The sequence below is a fragment of the Lycium ferocissimum genome, chromosome 9, assembly GCF_029784015.1.
Source record: "Lycium ferocissimum isolate CSIRO_LF1 chromosome 9, AGI_CSIRO_Lferr_CH_V1, whole genome shotgun sequence".
In the NCBI taxonomy this organism is placed as follows: Eukaryota; Viridiplantae; Streptophyta; class Magnoliopsida; order Solanales; family Solanaceae; genus Lycium; species Lycium ferocissimum.
The window spans coordinates 62,312,318-62,328,791 of NC_081350.1; the positions used below are offsets into that span (position 1 = coordinate 62,312,318).

The 16,474-nt window shown below is 41.4% G+C and overlaps 1 protein-coding gene across 1 annotated transcript; it reads right to left on the reverse strand.

The window, feature by feature from the left end:
* Positions 1–14,817: 14,817 nt before the first annotated feature.
* LOC132032142 (uncharacterized) lies at positions 14,818–15,595 on the reverse strand. The gene is made up of 2 exons (XM_059421924.1): positions 15,238–15,595; positions 14,818–14,858 (listed from the first exon to the last, which is right to left on the reverse strand). Exons 1-2 carry the CDS (start codon positions 15,593–15,595, stop codon positions 14,818–14,820), a joined length of 399 nt encoding a protein of 132 aa, XP_059277907.1.
* Positions 15,596–16,474: the final 879 nt, after the last annotated feature.

A 16,474-nucleotide genomic window follows, 5' to 3' on the forward strand; every position in this document is an offset into this window, starting at 1 on the left:
TGGAATGAAAGTATACATTAAAATAAGAAAGATCTTCAGGCGGCATGGCATGGATAGGAGCTCACCCTCAGATCTGATCAGGAATTGGCCTCAAGATAAATATGAGGTCTGGACGAAGTCTCTAGCGCACAATCTGCACTCAAATAAAAAGTACAGTAAGGTAGTATCAGTACAAACACTATGTAATGGTAGATATCATAGGCCGACTAAGATTAGTATCATGCATACGTTCATAAAATTAATAAGATAAGCAGATAGGCACAACAACACATAATCAAATAATGTTAACAACAGAAATCAGCCAACACAGAAATAGGACAAGTCCAGCCATCAACCATCAATAGGAATAATACAAGCCTGATGCAATGCAAAACAATAATAATAGTATCACATCCGTACACACATGCTAATGGTATCGTTTGCCCGATACTCATGACCTGCAGGGAACCTATGGTGTCCATGTACCACTCGCTCTGAAACTGACCTCGGATCACGAGCCCATAACTAGGCCGCATTCTCACCCCTATAAAATGTGCCTTTATATATATATGTATCTCTGTATCTGATCACAATGTAAGTCTCAACGTATTTCCATTCCAACAGCCAATATGGAACATGATCAGTCAATAATATTAATGTCAATGAATACAAGACACCACACCACAAGTCATAATAAGACTCAGATAAATCAACTCAACACAGCATGAATATGAAACCATCTCAACCAACAAGAAGAGTATATATTGACTCCTCCCTTCTTAAAACAGAACAATTTCATCTCAACTTTTGGTATATAAAGAAATGGCAACAAGCCAATATAATTAGAATTCATACCAACCAAATCATACTTTATCCTATCAACTTTACTACATATACAATCAACTAACCAAAATCTAACTCAAGTAAATCGTAACCTACATCAGATGCAGAACTGGAACAATGCAAGCTACTCCGCAGTAGTTTTTCCCTTCCGTAAAGTTTTGAAATGTTCAAATTCTAGCAATGTAATGCTAAGTGAGTATTGAATCATCTACTCAAACAACAACAATAATTGGGGAAGAAAAACCCAATTACTTCTACCCTTTTCAAATGGGTGAACTATTACTTATTGCAATTTCATCAATATCTTAGTCCCAAAGAACATATTATCCCCAATTCATGGGTTTCTATTCAATTTGTAACGACCTGTTCTGTCATTACTGCGAAATTCGAAGGAAGACGACAACTATGGCCCTTAACAGTGTCTCCACCTATTCATATCCTGGAAAACCGTTTGAGCCAAGCTAAGATCGTCGTGCGCATCGCGTAAGAAATAGAAGCATGAGCAAATTGATAGAGCCAGACTGCCACAGCGGTCGCTTAGAGGCTACAGTGGTGACGTTGTGGCGGTATACTAATCGCCTATGACTGGCAACCACCATAGCGGCATGTTTACCACCTTGGCGATACCGCTGCAGCGACGAACTTACCACCGGTGCAGTTTTGCATAGTGAATTTCCCTATTTAAAGGATCATTTCGGGAATTGTCCCATTTTTCATAACCCTAGATTTCAGCTGCCCAGCTTGGTGGGAAAACTCAAAAATAAGATATTTAGTCCAAATAAGCCCTTCTAACACCCTCCAACCCTCCTTCCATCTAAGAAATTACTCCTAAACATACTCACCTAGAGAATCATCAAGTGGGTTTCAAGTCATCTAGAATTGGAAGAGTGATGAGGTAGTAACATTTTCTAACATTTTCTCCCTAAATTCCTTCTAAGCCACCTCCCATGTTCTTCACCAAAGAAATGTGCTAATAACCTAAACCTTTACACTTATTTCCTTTAAAAATAGATACTTGTATGGATCTTGGATATGGCTTCTTCCCAAATATAAGCTTGAAAATGGAAAAACCTCTTAACATCGATATAGAAAAAAATTAGAGGTGGGTTAAGACCCCCAAACCATTAGTCCAAACCTCTTATGAAGGGTTCATATGGAAAGCTTTAATCTTGGGTAACATGATTGTCTCCAAATTATATCCTACGGATTACGATGTAGCAATCGGTTTGAAGGAATCAATGGATGTTCGTGGCACCCGTTTTGGCATGAGGTAGGTTACGATTTTCCTTTTGGTAGACTCCCGTTAGTTTTTCGTATTGTGTATAGAAGAATCGGAGAATGCATGTATAGGAGATTAGAGATCAGGGATGGAACTTTATGATGGTATTGTCATATGTGACTTGTTGGTTGGGCTTGTGGCCTGTAGACTCCTTAGGTATTGATGTGGCCTTATTGTTTATCGGTGGATTTATGTGACTTGGAAGTAGCGGACGGAATCTAATTATGCCTATCGATGAAAGTATTTGTAGTGAATCTAAATGCTAGATAAAATATAAAATGTATCATGGTAATGAATGATGTCCTAGTTAAATGGTGACAAATGACTCGTGTGTAGGATAAGGTTCTTATCCTAAGCAAATATGTGGAATTAGGAAAATGGTCATACCGTAGGTCAAATGATTGACTTGATGTGTGTTGGGACTAGCCATCCGTTATGTGTACTTGGCTGCTTAACTGTGTTGGTTTGATGTCAGGTGTAGTTGGTAGATACCTTTGTTGGCGTTTGTGCTCAATATATAATGGCGCACCCACCGTTGGTACTTGAGTTATAGATATATGTTCGTAAGCCTACTGTTGGCATTGTGATGTGATGTGTTGTTGGCGTACCTCGTTATGGTAGTTGTGATATTAAACTTGATTGTTGATTGTTGACATATGCATTGCACGCATTCTCTCATATTCATGCACGGCCGGTATCCGGTGATGATCTGGTATCGTTGATTGAGCGAAACTAATATTTGATAAACTCTTTTACATGGATGATTGTGTAAAGGCCAATGTCCGAAGATCCATTCCGGAATCATTGTTTATATGAAACTGATATTTGATAAACACTTTTACTGGAGTGATTGTGAGAAGGCCGATGTCTGAGGTTCAATTCTAGAATCGTTGATTTATGAAACTGATATTTGACAGACTCTTTTGAGTGACTATAAGGAGGCCGGTGTCCGATAGTTATATCCGGGCATCGTTGTTGCATGGTCGATTCCGATGTTATCCCGGAATCATTGCTAGTGCATGGGCTCCGTGGGTCCCCCAGGGTGGTGTCGGTGAGATTCCCCCTATGAGCAATTAGCCAGGGTCCCGTCTGTCTGTCGAGTAAAGATCCGGGATGGGTGGCACTTAAACTTCGCGAGTCACACTGGATTGTGCTACCAAGACGTCGATATTTTCGTCCAGAGTACATATGTATACCTCATTTGCGTGGCATGGCATCGCATTCATACCATTTATTGCTCCGCATTGGATTATGACTGACTGAGTTATTTGATGATTGGATAGTAATGATTGGATTGGATCGAATATATTCAGGCTATCCTATTTGGGTTTAGATGCTATTCATAGGCAATGACGAACATTTGGACTCTATGATTGTGAACTATATTGTTGACTTGTGCTCTGTGAATTTAACCTAAAACTGGTAGTAAATTGTTTAAATGAGGTCGGATAAAAATGTTTCATAACAATGAGCTCGCTCCTAAAACATACACGAGCGACTTGGGAATTGCAAAGATGTTGAAGACATGTATAGGGGTTGACCAACTTATAATTCATCGAATAATAGTTGTGACTTAAGTTATATTGACGTTGTGTCTATTGTTTTGGGATATGTAATTTCGTTTAGCGATTATCATCATTATTCATGAATTCCTTACCAATATGTATTACTAACCATTGTCGGCCTATGATACCTACTCAGTACGCGTGTTTTGTACTGATATTGCACCTGCTACACCCTTTTTAGGGTGTAGATTGTTTCAGGTACTTGTTGTTGCGAAGAGGAGCTTCGGTGTCTATCTGGAAGGCCTCCTCCCATTTCATTCAGGATGGAGGATGTGTCGTAGAATGTAAAGGCAATCTGAGTCAATAGTCGCTCTTGTACTAGTCTAGACTAGGTCATGGGAAATCGTATCTAGTTTGTAAATTTGTACCGTTATAGCATATGAACTTGTTCTTATTGAATAATTGTAAATTAAATTCCGCTATATTTCTTGATTATTAAATGTTTTTAAATGGATTGTCATGTGATTAAAACGTTAAATAAATGAGAGGGTTCGCCTACCAAGGAGGGAAGGTAGGTGCCCGTAGGAGCCGAAATTGGGTCGTGACAAGTTGGTACCGGACCCTAGGTTACCGGTCTACTAGGTACAAGAGCAATGTCTAGTAGAGTCTTATGGAATGGTACGTAGACATCCGTACCCGTCCACGGGAGGCTATAGGGCATGTAGGGAAATTTTTCTTCTTTCTTTCAAATCGTGCTACTCCAATCAAATTGGTATCTCGATGAAACCAATTAGTATCTAGACGATTCCAATTGGTATCTACGTGCAAAAAGAAAGTTATACTTCAGAGTTAGATCTAGCTGCGTTGTAAGATGTGAGTTAAAATTCGGATGCGAGGAGAATTGGGCACGCCACTGCCATGCACACCGCCCCAACGGTCAGTCCACCGCTGAGGCGCCACCGTCATAGTGGTATTACAACCGCTGAAGTAGTGATCCAGCTCCTAAAGGGACTGCTCCTACGGCTGCCTTGCCGCCAAGACAGTACCGTCACAACGGTCTGAGAGACCGCCGAAGTGGCACTGCTTGAATCAGAGACCTGCACTTTACCGGTTCCCACTCCATTTCCCTGTTAACCCTCAACAGATCAGATAAAAATAGCAGTATGACCAACCAACAAGTTGTATGAAAAAAGCTCAACAAGAGCAAGAAGCACCCAAGTCACTACTACGAAACCCACTACCATTGTCAACAACAAGGAAGCTAAACAGTTCAACATCTAAAACAAATTATCCAAACATTAGCCATAAACCAGGCCAAACCAAAAACCAAAACAAAATTATCCGAAAATAAAGAGGAAACCCAACAAAAGATTGTCCAGAAATAAAGACCCTGCAGGGCAACCAAGCATAAAAAGAGAGGGAAATATCTAGGCTGTCCGCATGCTAGTCGCGGCATCATCATCAAAGTCGCCACCACCGGCACCACCTAACCTGTCTGACCACCATCCTCTCGAGGGCCACTCTCGAAGGAGTACTGCTCGGATTCATCATCATCCTCCACTGGCAGCGGCTCATTGGGGTACATCTGTCACGACCCATCTAGCGCCGCGACGGGTACCCGATACTTGTACCGAGCACCTCTTATCTAGTGTCGTATTCTTATCACTAAGTGGGCCGTATGAACATCACCGCTTTATTTTTATTTTTGTTACTAACATTAACATTGGTAGCGTAATTATGAACATAGGCTAATAGACTTTGTTTGCACATTATACAGCGACAAGGACCATCGAAGTACAAAACATCTAACTGTACATATCTGTCTACGAGCCTCTAAACATAGTACACATATACATAAGGAGGGCCGAGTACTACCGTGCCCGAATATATACACAAAAGTAATACCAAGAAACTGGGGCTCCGAAACAAGGCGGCCGCGAAAATGCCGCCGGGAACTCCTAGGGTTCAAATCCGGCTACCTGCTGACCTGCGCGGCATGAAACGCAGCGTCCACAAGAAGGGACGTCAGTACGAATAGTGTACCGAGTATGTAAGGCATGGAAATTAATACAAACAGGAGCATAGCGTAGGATTAACAATATCATGGGGTCGTATGCATATAATGGAGCAAGAGAGTAACCTGTACATAGGAATACCCCTTTCAAGCCGGATACCATGCATGCTTGTCTTTCCTTTTTAGAAAAAAAAAACATTTCTTTTCATAGACATAGAAAATAGAACCTATATCATGTCATGTCTTGTCATAGCGTATCATATCGTAACATATCATATCGGGTCGTATCAGATCATATCATACCATATCATATCATGTCATATAGTATCATATCATATCATATCATGTCATATAGTATCGTATCATGTCATATCGTGTCATGTCATGTCATATCGTATCATATCTTATCATATCGTATCGTATCTTATCATATCATATCATATCATGTCATAGCGTATCGTGTCATGGCATAGCATATCGTGTCATGTCATAGCATATCGTGTCATGTCATAGCATATTGTGTTATGTCATAGCATATCGTGTCATGTCAGAGCATATTGTGTCATGTCATAGCACCGAACAACGTCGGCTCACCCACATAGCGCCGAAATACGTCGGCTCGCACATATATCCCGCGTCCGGGCATCCCGCGTCCGGGATGGTAAGCTAGCTGACCAGGTGGCAATGAAACATGTTTCCCTTCCCATTCCCCTCATATACATGTATCCCTTCCCCCCAGCCCATGTACATATACATATCTCATATACATATAGACATCATAAATGTTAGTTCATATGCTTGAAATGCTTAGAAAATAGTATCATAACCAAGGAATAAAATTAAAGACCAAGAACTAGTTTAACACTTCCATACTCGCATTGGATTCTTGACTTAAGGCTCTTAGTCATGGAATCATTCTTGTTACACCTATCTTAGACATCTTCTCTTCCTTACATCATCGTTATCATTATCATCATGGAAACATTCTCGTTAGCATAGTTATAACACTCATTGTTTGATAAATGGAGCAATAAAGAAAATTCGGGAACAGTGGGCCCGCCTCGAGTCAGCTGAGGTGGCGTACACAATTTACGTACGTTAAGCTTCTTGGAGTCACTTATGAAGGTCTAAGGGTCACTCGGTTCCATTTGGCAGGTTAGAGATGTTTAAACAATTATTTCAATAAACCATACCAAATTTAATTCAATTCTATTGAATGAAAAAGGGGCAATTTCAGGTTCGGATTTCTAGGAATGGAATCATCCCCGAGGCGCGTATTCAAGCCTATTATGTCTAAGACATGCCAAAGAAGGAAGGTGAAACCTTACATACCTTTTTCCGCTCCTTGTGCTACTCCAATTTCAAGTTGCAAATCCGCCAAAATCTACAATTTGGTCATGTTTACCAAACATTGATTAGAGCATTTAGAAGTTGCATCTTAAGATAATACTTGTCTACCGAAATTTCGGCAGCACTTCCACTATAAATACACCATCCCACCAAGTTCAACTTGGCCAGTTTCAATCATCAACAATCCCGGGAATTCAACCCGGCCAAACTATCAACAACAATGCCAACATTCATACTAACAATCTCCATATTCAATCCAAGATACATTCTAACACTTCAATTAGCATACTACTTCCTTCATGACTTTCCGACTTCTAATAAAAATAACAATGACCTTATAATATATTTTCCAACAACACCATACCAATATCATTGTTTGCCATACATGTAAGAACATAATATTCAATTTACATAACTTCAACCACAAGCCTCCAACTTTTACCATTTCACAAAAATTACTAAGCTCTTATTAGCAATGTAGAATCCACACAACAACAACCAATATACTAAATAAAATTAACTCATTTTCCTCCACCCTTCAACAATTGTACACGGCCATGCATACATCATGCAACTCACGGCCAACATCATACACACATGGCTACAACTTCTCCAAAATTATTCAACTTTTATTATCAACATAGCATCCACAACAATAACAACCAAACACTAGATAAACTAATTAAAACATAATTCCTACACACACATAGACATACACGGCCACACACCTATATTCTTGTGCTTCTTGAATCTCACTCACTTTTGCACACTACAACATGGATAAACATCCATAACATATAAAAGAGTATAAATTCTTACCTTTTCTCTCTTATCTTCCTTCTTGGCTAGAACTTGCAACCCACAAAAATATGTGGTTTCTTACTCCAATGACTACTCCACCTTGCTAGGGGCCCTTCAATTGGTAGAAAAGCAATTTTTGAAGAAATTTTTGCCAAGGTTTTGTTGGTTTCTCTCTATGGCCGAATGGTTGGAGAGTTTTTCTCCTTCTTTTTCTTGTTCTTTTCTTTCTTGAAATTTCTAGAGTTATGAAGAAAAATAAAGGATGATCCTCTATTTAATTCACATGGATTTAATTACTTATGGGCTTGGGCCAAGGAGCCATGGCCGGCCACCTTACATCCTTGGGCCTCTTTGTTCTTTTTTTTTTTTGAGCCCAATTAGTTATGGGCCACCTTTGGTAATTTCCAAAACTATTTTCCAATTTCCAAATTTACCCTTCACCTTCCTTTATATTTCTATGAGGCGTAGTGCAAATTTCCCTTTATGCCCTTGACCTTTCTTAATAATTCCGCTTCTAAATCTTCATAAGCCATTCACATGCTTAACAAAATGAAAATATGGCCTTGCTTGTTGTGCTCCCGCGATTGTCTTGAATTATCCGATTACACAAAAATGCGGGATATAACATCTTACCCCACATCCCCTTAGCAACCCTCCAAGACCTGATTTTAAGCTTGTTGCGCGCCTTGTTCTCCATCCTCTCCCTGTCAAAATCAGTGCGAAGCTCACTATGATTTTTGGCCAGAGTGGTGTAGGCAGTCTGGAGTCCAGTGAGTGACTCACCCATCTGTGTCTGGGTGTCAAAATACCCCTTCATCTCCTGCTGAGTTGGGTAGCTGGCTGCAACATCCGATGAAATGGAATCGCCGTGAAAGGCGTGGGTATCGCCCAAAGTAAAGTCTCAATGTCATCAAAGTGCGTCTCTACGCGCTCAAAAGGGCCTTAGGCATGAGGAGCCTCAGTCCCAGTGTCATCCCCCTCACCAGCGTCTGCCCCAGCTCCGTTTCCCTCTTCGCCCGCATCATCCTCCTTTCTCCTCTTCCGGCTGACAATCACAGTTCCGTGACCCTTTGTATTCGGGGCCGAATGGTAAGGGCCTCGAGGGCCGAACCCAATCATCATCGTCCTTGCGGAACCTTAGCCTTCACAAAAAGGATCAGGAAGGGAACATCAAGCTTCTTCCACAAATATCCATGAACTCCTTCCACTCCGCAATGACTTGTGCCCTCACATTTACTGAATATCGGCAAGGATGCAAGCAATAACAAGGGCACGGGCATAGGAAACATCATGGGTGTTTGAGAAAGGGCGGACCCAGTGGCTAACAATCTATAGCCATCTCTTAGCCTTAACAATAAAGCGGTCACTGTATATCGCTCCCCTACCATGAGCCTAGGGAACCTTTGGTATATCACTTGCCTCCACCAACTGGGTAGCCAACCACATCAAATCCTTCTTCGCCGCTTTCTCCTTATAAGGCTCCTCGGGATGATCATCTAGCCTGTAAACCCGGTTGATAGCCCTTGCCCCCACTTTCACGGGAGTACCCCTTATTATGATCACCGGGCTAGGGGAATCCCAGTTAACCGAAGGAAGCATAGCATGGAACTCCCTGACACAAGACTCATTGCCATTTCCTAGGTTTCGGACCAAGCGAGTCCATTTGGTCGACACCAACCTGTTTCAGAAATTTGGAGCTCGCCTCTCTATATTGATCATGTCAAACCCTCGCTCTAATAGTAAAGGAATAGACCTGTCCTCCAGATGTAGCCGTTTACTCTGGTGAGTGGGAAAATTCTCGTAAGCGGGGACTTTTACGTTTTGGGGCACCGCCCCTTGGATTTGAGGTACTTGTTCCCCGTGTTAAGCCATTGTGCCTACAAGGAAGTTAGAAGCGTGTCAATTTTAAGCCTTATCAGTTGCATGTCAATTCTAGCAAGAATCAAAGTGAAAAATTGAGTAAAAGAGCGCCTGACAGCAGACTGCACAGTTGCAGAATCTGCGATAACTGCCACAGCGGCCTGCAGACCGCCATGGCGGTACCGCTATGGCGGAAATAATATCGCCACAATAGTCAGAGAGGTTCCTATGGTGAACCACCACAGTGGCCAGTGAGCGCCACGGCGGTGCCGCTGTAGCGGTATCACCTTACCCGAACAGATAACCAAAATTCCCAGATTTCAATCCCCACTTTTTGGATCAAAAACTTATTTTGAAGCACGGATCAGGGAGGAAACCAATATGCATGAAGTTAAAACCCATTTGGGTGCCATTCTAACAACAAACTAGCTCAAAATTCTTGATAAACCCTAGAATCTATTGCAAGAATTTTTCTTTACTATGCTCAAGTTTTGCGTCTCAAATCTGTGTGATAATCGCGCTAAGTGCGAAGGGAAGACTATCCTAACGATTAACTAGTTCAGATTACTCCAAAAATTCGTCTAAATTGTATAGTTACCTAAAGTTCAGAAACCCAACTTGTGTTACCAAAATCCAACCCTTGAGTTGTTGTTTATAGTGCAGTGTTGATTGATTAACTATGAATCCAGAGGGAAACAAAATTTTACCTGATCTTGTAGTAAAATAGTGGAGGGAGATGGATTCTTGTGCTAGTTCTTCTTCTTCTTCTTCTTCTTCTTCTTCTTCTTCTTCTTCTTCTTCTTCTTCTTCTTCTTCTTCTTCTTCTTCTTCTTCTTCTTCTTCTTCTTCCCCTTCTTCTTTTCTTTTGGGTAAGAGAAAGTGGGTGTTTCAGTAGGCTAAATTGTGTTAAGTAGGGAGAAGGGATAGTTGCTAGAGTTGTAGTGTGATTAGGAGTGAAATGGGAGTAGGAGTTTTGAGGAATATAGAGGGGTTTTCGAAGTTGGATGGTAGAATAATGAAAAGAAAAAGGGACTACAGTCCCTTAATACTCTGCAGCAGAACCGTCGGGGTGGCAACGAAGTCGCTGCAGCGGTTACGCCATGGCGGTAGAGGGACCGCAATAGCGGTACCATGGGTTTCTTGGTCCACCGCTGCGATGGCCAAATATGGCGCCGTGGCGGTACCGTCCTAGCGGTAACATAGCAGCTACGGTGGTATCCAGCTCCGTCCATAAAGTTTGTGATACGTTGGGGGTATGCCCAAGTCTTACATCCCGTGGCAGGCGTCTCACAAATCACCTTTGAATTCGAATCCTCCATGCTTTGATACCTTAGGAAGCCCTTGGGATTCAACTAACCCGAACCTTCTCGGATTTTAATACGGGGTACGTGAAACCAGAAAGCCATGATAACTCGACGATTCCATTGAGTTACGTCTAAGAAGCATTAAGTCACAAGGGGTTCCCCGACTACGTTATTCTCCCTGTCCTTTCCTATTGGACTCAAAATACGAAGTAAGATGGTCCTAGTAAGTCCTGGCTACTGGACGCATCACCCGTCAGCGTCGGGTCGTTTCCCCCTGAATAGCTGTTCAATAGGTATCTGATGTAACGACCCGATCCATCGTTACTGTGTAATTCGAAGGAAGACGACAACTATGGCCCTTAATAGTGTCTCTACCTATTCACATCCTAGAAAACCATTCGAGCCAAGCCAAGATCGTCGTGTGCATTGTGTAAGCAATAGAAGCATGAGCAAACAGATAGAGCCAGACCGCCACAGCGGTCGCTTAGACGCTATAGCAGTGACGCTGTGGCGGTACACTAACCGCCGTAGCGACCGCCATAGCAGCATGTTTGCCGTCCTGCCGGTACCGCTGTAGTGGTGAACTTACCGCCAAGGCGATTTCGCACAGTGAATTTCCCTATTTAAGGGATCATTTCAAGAATTGTCCCATTTCTCATAACCCTAGATGTCGTACCGCCCACCTCGGTGGGAAAGCTCAAAAATGAGATTTTTAGTCTAAATAAGTCCTTCTAACACCCTCCAACCCTCCTTCCAACTAAGAAATTACTCCTAAATATACTCACCTAGAGAATCATCAAGTTGGTTTCAAGTCATCTACAATTGGAAGAGTGATGAGCTAGCAACATTTTCTCCCTAAATTCCCTCTAAGACACCTCCCATGTTCTTCACCAAAGAAATGAGCTAATAACCTAGACCTTTACACTCCTTTCCTTTAAAAATAGATCCTTGTATAGATCTTGGAAATGGGTTCTTCCCAAAAATAAGCTTGATAATGGAAAAACCTCTTAACATCGACATAGAAGAAAATTAGAGGTGGGTTAAGACCCCCAAACCTCCCTATTAGTCCAAACCTCTTATGAAGGGTTCATGTGGAAAGCTTTAATCTTGGGTAACATGATTGTCTCCAAATTATATCGCGCGGAATACGATGTAGCAATTTGTTTGAAGGAATCAATGGATTGTTCGTAGCCCCTGCTCGGCCATGAGGTAGGTTACGGTTTTCCTTGAGGTAGACTCCGGTTAGTTTTCCGTATTGTGTGTAGAAGAAATGGAGAATGCATGTAGAGGAGATTGGAGATCTGGGATGGAACTTTAGGATGGCATTTTCATATGTGACATGTTGTTCGAGCTTGTGGCCTGTAGACTCCTTAGGTATTGATGTGGCCTTGTTGTGTATTGGTGGATTTATGTGACTTTGAAGTAGCGGATGGAATCTAATTATGCCTATCGATGAAAGTATTTGTAGTGAATCTAAACGCTAGATAAAATATAAAATGTATCATGGTAGTGAATGATGTCCTAGGTAAATGGTGACAAATGACTCGTGTGTAAGATAAGGTTCTTATCCTAAGCAAATATGTAGAATTAGGAAAATGGTCATACCGTAGGTCAAATGATTGACTTGATGTGTGTTGGGACTAGCGATCCGTTATGCGTACTTGGTTGTTTAACTATGTTGGTTTGATGTCAGGTGTAGTTGGTGGATACCTTTGTTGGTATTTGTGCTCAATATATAATGGCGTACCCACCGTTGGCACTTGAGTTATAGATATATTTTGGCATGTCCACTGTTGGCATTGGGATGTGATGTGTTATTGGTGTACCTCGTTATGGTACTTGCGATATTAAACTTAATTGTTGATTTTTGACATATGCATTGCACGCATTCTCTCATATTCATGCACGGCCGATATCCGGTGATGATCCGATATTGTTGATTGAGCGAAACTGATATTTGATAAACTCTTTTACTTGGATGATTGTGAAAAGGCCGATGTCCGAAGACCCATTCCGGAATCATTATTTATATGAAACTGATATTTGATAAACTCTTTTCCTTGAGTGATTGTGAGAAGGACGATGTCCGATGTTCAATTCCGGAATCGTTGATTTGTGAAAGCGTATTTGACGGACTCACTTTGGAGGAGGAGTAGGTGTCCGATGGATATATTCGAGCATCGTTGTTGCATGGCCAATTTCGATGTTATCCCGTAATCGTTGTTAGTGCATGAGCTCCGCGGGTCCCCCATAGCAGTGCCGGTGAGATTCCCCCTGTGAGCAATTAGCCAGGGTCCTATCTGTCTGTTGGGCAAAGATCCGAGCCAGGTGGCATTTGGACTTCGCGAGTCACCTTTGGGTTATCTTTGCCGAAACGTCAATATTTTCGTCCAGAGTACATGTGTACACCTCATTTGCATGGCATGGCATCGCATTCATACCATTTATTGCTCCGCATTACATTATGAATGGATTGAGTTGTGTGTTGATTTTTTTGTAATGATTGGATTGGATCGAATATATTTAGGCTATCCTATTCGGGTTTAGATGCTATACATTGGCAATGATGAACTTTTGGACTCTGTGATTGTGAACTATATTGTTGACTTGTGCTATGTGAATTTAACCTAAAACTGGTAGTAAATTTTTTAAATGAGATAGGATAAAAATGTGTCATAACAATGAGCTCGCTCCTAAAACATACGCGAGCCACTTAGGAATTGCAAAGATGTTGAAGACATGTATAGGGGTTGACCAACTTATAATTCATCGAAGAATAGTTGTGACTTAAGTTATATTGACGTTGTGATGTACTGTTTTGGGATATGTGATTTGGTTTAGCGATTATCATCATTATTCATGAATTCCTTACCAATATGTACTACTAACCATTGTTGTCCTATGATACCTACTCAGTACGCGTATTTTGTACTGATATTGCACTTGCTACACCCTTTTCGGGGTGTAGATTGTTTCAGGTACTTGTTGTTGTGAAGAGGAGCTCACGGTGCCTATCTGGAAGGCCTCCTCCCACTTTATTCAGGACGGAGGATGCGTTGTAGAATGTAAAGGAAATCTGAGTCAATAGTCGCTCTTGTACTAGTCTAGACCAGGTCATGGGAAATCGTATCGAGTCTGTAAATTTGTGTCGTTATAGCATATCAACTTGTGCTTATTGAATAATTGTAAATGGAATTCCGCTGTATTTCATGATTATTAAATGCTTTTAAACAGATTGTCGTGTGATTGAAACGTTAAATAAATGAGAGGGTTCACCTACCAAGGTGGAAAGGTAGGTGCCCGCATGAGCCGAAAGTGGGTCGTGACACAATTCCACCCCTTTCAAACAGATTTTAGGCCAAAGTTTCCATTTTTAATGAAACTGTAAGTCTCAATACACAATCCTCATCATAAATAATCACTTTCCCATCCTAGAAAGCGGTCACCTACACTCCTAGATGATTAAACAACAATAAAAATCAACCACCCATCAATTATTCAAGGGTTTAGCAATTCTTGGGTTCTAGGATTTTCATTCACCATTAAAGAACCTTAACCAGTCATGGAACTTAAAGGAGAAAAGGAAATGAATAACATAAAGGTTAGGACTTACCATTAAAGAAGAACCAACCCAAGCCGTAGGAAAATCGCCTCTTACTTTCTTGGGAATTGTTTCTTGAAATTCCACAATATAAAAATCAGTTTCTGCTTCCCACCGACTGCTGTAGTGGTCTCGCTGTAGCAGATATCCCACCGCTACCACGGACCTCATTAAACTTGAAACCCCATAGCGGTAACTGGCTCCCCACTGTGGTGAACTCACTACAGCAGTAGTACACCTACTACAGCGGTCACATCCGACCACTGAGCTCTGATTTTTCACTAAATGTTTTCACCCAAAATCCCGACATCAATCTGAGGCCCTACAGACAAAAACCAGACATGCACATTAATGTAAAAACATGCTACAGACTCACCAGTGGCCTCAAAATTCCTAACAAAGGTCAAATTTACTAAGTCACCCCCTAACGGAAATGAAACAAGTTTTCAAACAAAGCACAACATACACAAAAGATAAATCAAGGCCTCAATTTTTAGACTTCTAACTCTTTGAGCTTTCATTAGGCTCATTCTTAGTCTCGAAAGGGTATGGGTAGGGGTAAAATGGTCAAGATGCCCATAACGACCTAGCAGGTCATTACATTAGATACCAATTAAACCACCATTTATCGCCGAACGAACAAGGAAAGAAAACAATAGGAAAGGTACCTGACTCGGTGAAAAACTAGGGATACTTATTACACATATCTGATTCAGTCTCCCAAGTAGCTTCCTCAATGAAGCAGTTCTTCCACTGAACCTTCACTGACATAATTTTCTTAGACCTCAACTTACGAACCTCTCTATCTAGAATATCAATAGGCTCTTCCTCATAAGACAAGTTCTCATCCAAGAAGACTGAATCCCAATGAATGATAAAAGAACCATCACCATGATATCTCTTCAACATAGAGACATGAAATACTAGATGAATGCTAGCCAAACCTGGAGGCAAAGCCAACTTATAGGCTACCTCCTCCATACGGCTAAGAATATCGAAGAGACCGATGAACCTAGGACTGGGCTTCCCTTTCTTCCAAAACCTCATCACACCTTTCATGGGTGAGACTTTCAATAAAACCTGCTCCCTAACCACGACCGGCTCGTATGTTCCTTCTGTCTACTCTGAGCCGCCAAGAGCTTTTCCTGAATCACCTTATCCTTGTCTAGTGGCTCTCTCAAAAAGTCAGTACTCCATAGCCTTACCTCAAATGCATCAAACTACCCAATATGAGATCTACATCTCCTCCCATAAAGAGCCTCAAACGGGGACATATTAATGCTGGAGGTGAAACTATTATATGCAAACTCTGCCAATAGTAAGAACTGGTCCCAATGACCACCAAAGTCAATCACACAAGCTCGGAGCATATCCTCTAGAACCTGAATCATCAGCTCAGATTGACCATCTGTCTAAAGTTGAAAAGCTGTACTAAGATCCAATCAAGTGCCCAACTCAGACTGTGAAGTCCTATAAAATCGGGATGTAAATTGCATGCCTCTATAAGATATGATGGAAATAGGGGCCCCACGCAAACAAACAATCTCACGAATATGAATCTGGGCCAACTTCTGAGCAGTATAGGTGATCTGAATCGGTATGAAATGTGCAGACTTGGTCAATCTATAAACAATAACCCAAATCGAATCAAACTTACCTAAGGTCTTAGGAAGACCTACGACAAAATTCATAGCAATCCTCTCCCACTTCCACTCAGGAATGGGTATCCTCTGAAGCGTAACCCCGGGTCTCTGGTGCTCATACTTAACCTGCTGGCAATTTAGACACTACGAAATGAAATCAACAATATCACACTTCATCCTAGCCCACTAATAGTGCTGTTTCAAGTCACGATACATCTTGGTAGCACCAGGATGAATAGAATAATTAGAACTGTGAGCCTTCTCTAAAATTGTTCGAATCAAGTCATCAACACGA

Coding starts and splice junctions, on each gene's coding strand:
- LOC132032142 (XM_059421924.1), bottom strand. CDS start 15,595: ATGAAAGGTGTGATGAGGTTTTGGAAGAAAGGGAAGCCCAGTCCTAGG. Junction 14,859..15,237: donor GGAGACTGAATCAGATATGT/GTAATAAGTATC, acceptor TTTTGTCTGTAG/GGCCTCAGATTGATGTCGGG.